We start from the raw sequence: 7,733 nt of genomic DNA on the forward strand, positions 1-7,733 counted from the left end.
GGGAAAACAAGAATTTTCAAGAACTCTATTTGTTCCTCTCCAAAATGCAAGACTCCAGGGGAAAAACTGGTTCCAAGGTCATTAGCGACTCCACTCTGCTAAAACCACGATTTTCCTACATTAAATACCATTGTATAACATTCTAAATACTTAGAAATCATCTGAGTGTTAAACAAAATCATTGTGGGAGTGTTAAACAAAAAAGCCACCTACCTTCTTTCCAGAGATAACTGAGCCCTGTTGCACCGGGTCCCCCAGGTTCCCTGGCTGTTTCTGTAACAGCCACCGCTTCCCGTTAGGAGCCAGGGCCAGGAAGCAGGAGGAGGTTGTGTGAGGTTTTCTTCAGAGCAGATGAGTGTTTCTGGCTTCTGATTGTCCTTGCCCGAGACCACATCATTTCAATCACGAGCCACACAGAAAAGCATTCCAGCTTACAGAACAAGAATTTGTATTTTCTCTCTCACCACTGCTGCTGGGGTTTCTACCGATGCAGGAAACAGAATCAGGTTGAAGTGGCTGGTTCAGTTTCTCTACCGATGGAGATGTGATACAGGGCTCACTGGGAGCGATGGGAGTGTCACCCTCCCTGCTCCCAAACCTCTCCCTGTGTAGCTGAACTCTGCCAGCCTCTAAGAGTACTGCTGTTGAGAGGCAGCTCACCCACCACTACAATTTCCCACTGGCTTGACATTAAATTTGATAAGCGGATTATTTCAAAGGTGGCAGTTTGAGCTTTGCAGAATAGAACTGTTGATTTTGTTTCTCCTGAGGAAAAACTTCTAGAGACACTGAGGAGTGAAGATGTGACCTATCCTAAAATTACTGCGTTGTTACCTTGCTCTACTTTTAGAAAATCTGTTAGCTCCTCCAGTTACCCTTGAACTAGAAGCTGACAGTTACACTTCTGTCTTGGACAGCCAAGGTTCAGTCCTGGACAATGAGGGCTATGTCTTGGCTGGGGTCGCTTTCTCCACAGTCTCGCATGTTGTTTGCGTACCTGCTCTGCTCTCGCTGCTTTTTTGGTGAACAAATCAAAGCATGGATTTACACGCTGGTAAAAAGCAGAAGCCTCAGCCGTGCGGTTGCAGTGCCTGCTCAGGAGGAGGGCTGAGCAGCCGGGGAATTGCGGGTATGGTTGTCTCCAAAACCGAAACACAGCTGTTAGGGCTAATTTTAGGTTTTCTAGTCTTGAAGCTAGCCCTGTGTCCCTGCAAGCTGTTTGTAAGTCATAAGCATTCCCAAGCATGTCCCTGGGTTACAGTGGGAATGTTAATGTGACCTTTCTCTGAAATTGTATTTATAGAGGCCTCTGAAATAATGAGAGACATCGGAACAGCTATCCAGTATCTGCATTCAATGAACATTGCCCACAGAGACGTCAAGGTGAGGCCTGAAGGTGTATGGGCAGGGAGAACAGAGCACAAGGCAGGAAAATAAGTGGGGAGTGGTGGTTTAAACAGACCTAGGAGTACAGTCAGATGGTCCAAGCGTTCCTGTTCCTCTGCCAGTGTGAGAAGGGATTTGTCCACAACTAGTCTGCAGCCCGTCAGAGGTCAGAACATCCGTGTGCACTAATGCCTTCCAGTTGTGTATGGAATGCAGCAGCAGCAGTGATAGTCAGATGGGTAATTAAAGTGGTACTGCCAACGTGCAGTCCAGTTAATTATCAAGAAAATGACATGGCCTGAAGTGAACTTCTACGAGATGCTGTACCTCTGTGTCAGTCTTTGCCAGTTATTGTTTTCAGAATCATTCTTGCTTAAAATAAAAATAAGGGTATAGCTTCCTTACAACTGAGAAACTGGCAAACAAGTTCAAACAGTTGCAGATTCTGGATGTTCCCCATTGTCCCTGTTCATGTGCACAGGAGCTTGTAGTTCCCTCTGTGCCACTTCTGATTTTGGAGAGCCTTTGTGGTGTGTGAAGCAAGAGTGGAATTAACTCAGGTTTCAGCAGACAGGAGGGTGGGAGGAGGAAGGGGGCTGTGTCTGTCAGTTAATTCTGATGAAGTTGTATCAGCTGCTCATAGAGAGTTTGGCTGATGACTTCTCTGTCTTCCACCTCAGCTACTTGGGCGCAGCACAGATCGAGTCAGATCGAGCGCTGTCAGGTGGGCTGGTGTTGATCAACCAGACCCACCCCAGTAATGCCGTGAACTGGAGAGAGGTTCAAGAAGCCGTACTTGACACCCACTGGAGCTGACGAGAGTCTCGTGATTTGCTCTCCTAAACACCATGTTGAGAAGGCTGTTGGTCCTTAGTTATCTGCTGGGAGGGAGCTTTCTGCATGATGTGGTGGGGATGCAGGAGAAGTGAGAAGCCCCAGATGCTGGTGGTGATCCAGGCAGGGGGGAATGGTTTGTCCTTGCAGCTCATTGGAGACTTCTCTTGGTTGTCTGGTTTAACCTTTCTCTTGGTGGTCCTTCAGCCTGAAAACTTGCTTTACACGTCTAAAGAGAAGGATACTGTGCTCAAACTCACAGACTTCGGCTTTGCCAAAGAAACCACTGTACAAAATGCACTGCAGACCCCCTGTTACACTCCGTATTATGTGGGTAAGTTATCCAAGGTGCATTCCTTTTGTGTTTCAGTTTTGAGGTAACGATCATTCACCGTATGGTGTGACTGAGGTAGTCTGCACTGGGGATTTCTTTGGAGGAAAAAGTGCTTAATTTTTTGGAAGAATTACTTCTCTTCTACGATGTAGGTTTTTATAGGTTTTTGTTTTGAAAGATACTGTTATTCATTGTTAGCAGAAAATAACAGTAGCAGTTTTTTTCCTGATGCTTTCTTCTGTATTTTTGTAAGCTGAAATTAGTGATAAAATGTTAAGGAATTAAAGGCATAAGAACATATACGCATAATATTTGTATATAAACAGGCTGACATTTTCCTTCTCAACACCTTTTTATAAACCAGCTTGATTGCTCATATGTTTAGAGAATAATTTTCCTTACAAGATCAAGCTCCCTGCCAGTTCACCTGCCCCAGGAGAAAAAAAAATCTCCTCTAAATGTATATCTCTAGAATTCTGTTACTTAGTGAAAAAATGTAATGCTCTGGAGGCCAAAGAAAAATACATTGCTCTGTGGTTGCTGGCGCTGAACACGCTTTACCCAGGTACCAACCAAATTTTATCACAGCTCAAGTAGGTCCTTTCTCTTCTGGTTTCTGGAACATACGCTCCTGCCTCTTTCAGTGCCGTGTCTCCCTGTGCACATTCACAGCATCACAGGATGTCAGGAGCTGGAAGGGCCCTGGAAAGCTCCCCCAGCCCAACCCCTGCCAGAGCAGGATCACCAGAGCAGTCACACAGGAACACGGCCAGGGCTTTGGGTGTCTCCACACAAGGAGACTCCACAACCTCTCTGGGCAGCCTGGGCCATGCTCCATAACCCTCACACTCACAAACTTTGGCCTCATCTTCAGCTTGAACCTCCTGTGCTCCAGGCTTGGGCCCTTTGCCCCTTGTCCTGGCATTGGCCATCCCAGAGCAGAGCCTGGCTCCTTCCTCCTGACACTGCCCTTTCCCAATGGATCCCCAGGAATGAGGGCACCCCTCAGTCTCCTCTGCTCCAAGCTCAAGAGCCCCAGCTCCCTCAGCCGCTCCTCAGCAGGAGATGCTCCACTCCCTGCATCTTCTTTGTGGCCCTGCTGGACTCTTTCAAGCAATGAGCAATTCAGCTATAGCTCCTTCTGCTTTTCTGTAATCTTAGTACTCTCTGGAGCAGAGACACACTACGGTGAAGAGCAGGGCATTTTGCCAGCTCCATTCCTCCTTTTTAAAGCCACACTAGATGTGTTTAGGAATTTGTCAATAGAAGATACTACCCAGTTCCTGCAGTGAGTTGCACTTTTTTAATGCATCCGATACTTGTTGAAGTGTGCTGCTTTATAAGGTGATGGGAATGAAAGGAAATATCTGGTACTCTGGTAACTTCTGTCTTTAATCTTCTTCAGCCCCAGAAGTCCTTGGCCCTGAGAAGTACGACAAATCGTGTGACATGTGGTCATTGGGTGTCATCACGTATATTCTGTAAGTATTTGGGGAGAGGCTCACAGGACACATCTTATTAAATCTGCACTTAGAAGTAATTAGTCACTAGGACCATGTAACTTGCAGAAGAATGTAAGTTTGTATGGGACTTTTAAGAGGTGAAAGGACTTTCCTAGTTGTAAGAGTTCTTTTGTCCACTCCTACAGCCTGTGTGGGTTCCCTCCATTCTACTCAAACACTGGTCAAGCCATTTCTCCAGGGATGAAGAGAAGAATTCGGATGGGGCAGTATGGGTTTCCCAATCCAGAGTGGGCTGAAGTATCAGAGGAAGGTAACAACGCTCACTGCTGCTGATGAGAATGTGCATGGTGTGCAGTGGTGCGGTGCTTTCAAGAGACTTTCTAAAAACCTGTCCAAGCTTTTGTTTCTCTTTTTTTTTAGAATTTAAATTAATGTTTTTGGTAAGGTGCTACAGAGAATGACTGGGAACTCAGGCAGTAGCCAGCAATCTAAGTACTACAGAAAGTAAATGGCTACTGAAAACTTTCTTTCAAATTGCAGCCAGTGCGGGAAAAACCTCTGGAAACAAAAGTCTTTAATCCTGAGAAAGGAGACTGCCAGGACAGCTGCAATGCGAGCTGAGTTGGAAGAAAGGCAAACTGTCCTCAAGAACTCATTCAGTCTTTGCCCTCCTCTGCGATACAGCCAGCAAGGATGGCAAGTTTTCACGCTGGCTTTTGGGGATGTGGGAACTTGCCAGCCACCACTTCAATCAAGGTCAACAATTTATTTTGTATAAGTCATTGACCAAATGCTGCTGCTGTTCAGCTGTGACCTGGATGGGCTCAAACCAGTGTCCTGAAAGTGGATGGTTTTGATTCCTTCGTATTCTGGCAGTCTCGTAAGCTGAAAGTCTCACCTGCCCCATCATAGGGGCAGCAACCTCTGGGCACATCTTTTTTCCTAACAAGCCCTTTACATTGCTGTTGCTAGCATCCTGTCATTGTCTTCTGTTTAGCAATAACAAATTACCATTGGATAATACTGTGATCTGTGGCACTTTAGCCCCTCATTGCATCTCATGTCTGCATGTGCAGCGTGGACTACTGAACATTGATAAGGAAGATGTTTTACCTATGGGTTGCTGGCTTAATATTTTGTGTGCCTTGGGTCTTGTTCATATTGCAGCAGTTATTAAACTGCTAGAGGAGCTTGATGAGAGAACATATGCTTGGAAAATCTGTAAGGTTTCTGTGTGCTTGCCTGAATGAAGATAGATGCCCTCTACCTTTGTACCTGTTAAGATCAGCTAAGGTTATGTGCTCTCGTCTAGGCTGGTCATGCACCTTCAGCACAATGCTGCTGCTTGCCCTCCTTTATACTTTTCTGTTATTGCTTGCTTTATCTAATCATTCCTTCATTGCACCAGCTATGGAGGCTTCCTCTAAATTCCCCACCAGCTTCCTATAATCATCTTATTTGGCTCTGTTTGTGGTCCCTTCCATTTGTTTCCTTGTGCATTTTGGACTCCAGGTAATCTCTTTAAACCTCCTTTGCAGCCTCTTTCGACAACCTAAAGTCTCCACTTGTACTTCTGACAGCTGCTTACAGCCATGTAGTTACCTTGCATTCAGTGTTTCTGAGAGCGAATTCTTACTCAGAAGGTTTTCAAGGTACCCCCAAGGAAGTTATGTTTAAGTCTTTCTGAATAACATCCCTTGGATATAGTGTTTCCTGTCTGCCCACCTGCATTAATGAAACTCTTGTCCGGACTCATCATCTCTTATCTCAGTTGCTAGTTCTCCTGCTTTGGCAGATACCACATTTACAGAAAGCTGCTACAAAGCCTGTTTGTGCAGTCCATTTCTCTGGCTTTGTTGTTCTTTTAGTGGCCTTTCAGTTGTCAGAGAAGTTTGTTGTCTTCTTCGTTTCCCCCACAGTCTGTGCTAGTTTCTGTCGTCTGTCATTTCTCAAAACATCAGCTTATGCATTCATTCAGCTTCTCACCATCTTTCAGACAGGCAGCTTGGCAGCTTTCTCTTCCTATGTTTCTCTTGTTCTCAAGTTTTTGCTCCAAAAACTGTTGGTTTGGTGATGTCGATGGCATGGCTGGAATCCCCATTCCTTTGTACTTTCTTCTTAGCTCTTGTTTTGGGTGGTGGTGTGCTCTGCCTCTTTAAACATTGTGACCTGCCACACTGTACGTGGCTTCTCAACGTGGTAACTGCGATAGGCAGGTGTGTTGAGTTCTGGAAAAGGATCTTTCTTTGCTCAGCAGGTCTTTGAGGGTCATTTGGGAACACAGGGGTAGACTGTGACGTGCCGTGTTGGTCCTGTTTTTCAGCCAAACAGCTGATTCGCCATCTTCTGAAGACTGACCCGACAGAGAGGATGACAGTTTCTCAGTTTATGAATCACCCTTGGATTAACGTGAGTCTCATCTCTCTTTTTACAAGGGAGCAGAACTTACACGTAGCTCCACATAGCACAGCGAGAGAAGGATAATGATTAATGTTAATAACTTAATTAACCTACTGTGCCCTCCACAGAAGGTCACCTGCCTGTGGAACCACAACTCTTGGTGTTACCAGAGGACACACAAAGAGACACCCACAGTAGCATCCTTGGAAGCAAAAGCTTGATGTATCTATATCCTCTGTGAGCAGGCGGTCGCTGTTGACTCTGCAGCATATGCATGTGTTACTCTCTTTAAAAATACAAAAATAAACTCTATGTAGTTGCTTCATCAGGGCAGGATTTAGAGAGCTATTATTAGTGGTCTCGGGCACCGCTGTGCATAGCTGTGTTAGTGTGAGCACAGCCCTGTGCTCAGTGGGAATTCTCATCCTTGGCAGAGTTTGGAAACGTGGGGGAGGAGCGAGGGTCCCAGCGTGGTGCCCTGTAAGAAACTGCCAGATCGGGTGGGACTCAGAGCTATTAATGGTCCCAGGTCAGGTTTCGTTCTAGGACTTGACTGAATGCACTTTTCTTTAAAAAATACTTCTGGGGAAAAAGAAGAAGAGACTCTGATAACGCAATATGAATTACTTCAGACAAGCGTCCCAGGACTTACCAGGCTGAGTTTCGGGCTATCAGCTCTGCTCTGTAGGGGTCACTTAAAATAACAGATGATACTTCTTGCATTTGTGCCTCAAAGGACACCAGTCTTGCTGCCCAAAAAAATCATCAGCCAGGAGCAGAATCCCTGGTGTCAGAGGATGCCCTGTTCTCTCCTAGTGCTTTCTCTGCCTGGGCTGATCCTCAGAGGAAGGGGCAGAAGCAGAGGTATGACGAATGGTCAGTATTTCTATAAGATCTGAAAGCCCTCAGAAATGCATAGAGATGTAGCTGTATGACATCGTGATGAAGTAGATGTTTGCGTTCAGAGTTGTGAAAGCTGAGAAATTAAGCTTACAAAGACTCTATAGACAATGTTTCTAAGTAATTTTTAACCAAATAAGAATGCAGTTACTGTTCAGAATAAATACCTCCTGCTTTAAGTGTTTGAAGACCCGAGAAGGAGGTGTTCCCGAAGTCAGCAGGCAATGAATTTCACAGAATGAGTGCCTAATAGCTAAGGAAGCTACCACCTACAGCGACACATGTTACTTGAAATGTGCATATAACCAATTAATAAGGAGGAGATTCGAGACAAGGTCTATAGACTCTGCTGCACCGAAGAGCTGTGCTAGAATACCATTCCTGGATGAGTGCTCCAGTAGGTGCAGATTGGCTTT

General features: G+C 45.5%; 1 protein-coding gene across 1 annotated transcript in view; it reads left to right on the forward strand.

The window, feature by feature from the left end:
* The window catches only part of MAPKAPK3 (mitogen-activated protein kinase-activated protein kinase 3), a gene marked incomplete at its 5' end in the record, with an annotated part of 12,774 nt that overhangs the window by 1,863 nt on the left and 3,178 nt on the right, over window positions 1-7,733 (forward strand). Inside the window, 5 exons of the mRNA XM_010193416.1 lie at window positions 1,304-1,383; window positions 2,428-2,554; window positions 3,960-4,035; window positions 4,203-4,327; window positions 6,341-6,426. Of these exons, the coding sequence (XP_010191718.1) occupies window positions 1,304-1,383; window positions 2,428-2,554; window positions 3,960-4,035; window positions 4,203-4,327; window positions 6,341-6,426 (494 nt within the window). The remainder of the gene's footprint in view (window positions 1-1,303; window positions 1,384-2,427; window positions 2,555-3,959; window positions 4,036-4,202; window positions 4,328-6,340; window positions 6,427-7,733) is intronic.

Source organism: Mesitornis unicolor, unplaced genomic scaffold, assembly GCF_000695765.1.
Source record: "Mesitornis unicolor isolate BGI_N332 unplaced genomic scaffold, ASM69576v1 scaffold8261, whole genome shotgun sequence".
Classification (NCBI taxonomy): Eukaryota; Metazoa; Chordata; class Aves; order Mesitornithiformes; family Mesitornithidae; genus Mesitornis; species Mesitornis unicolor.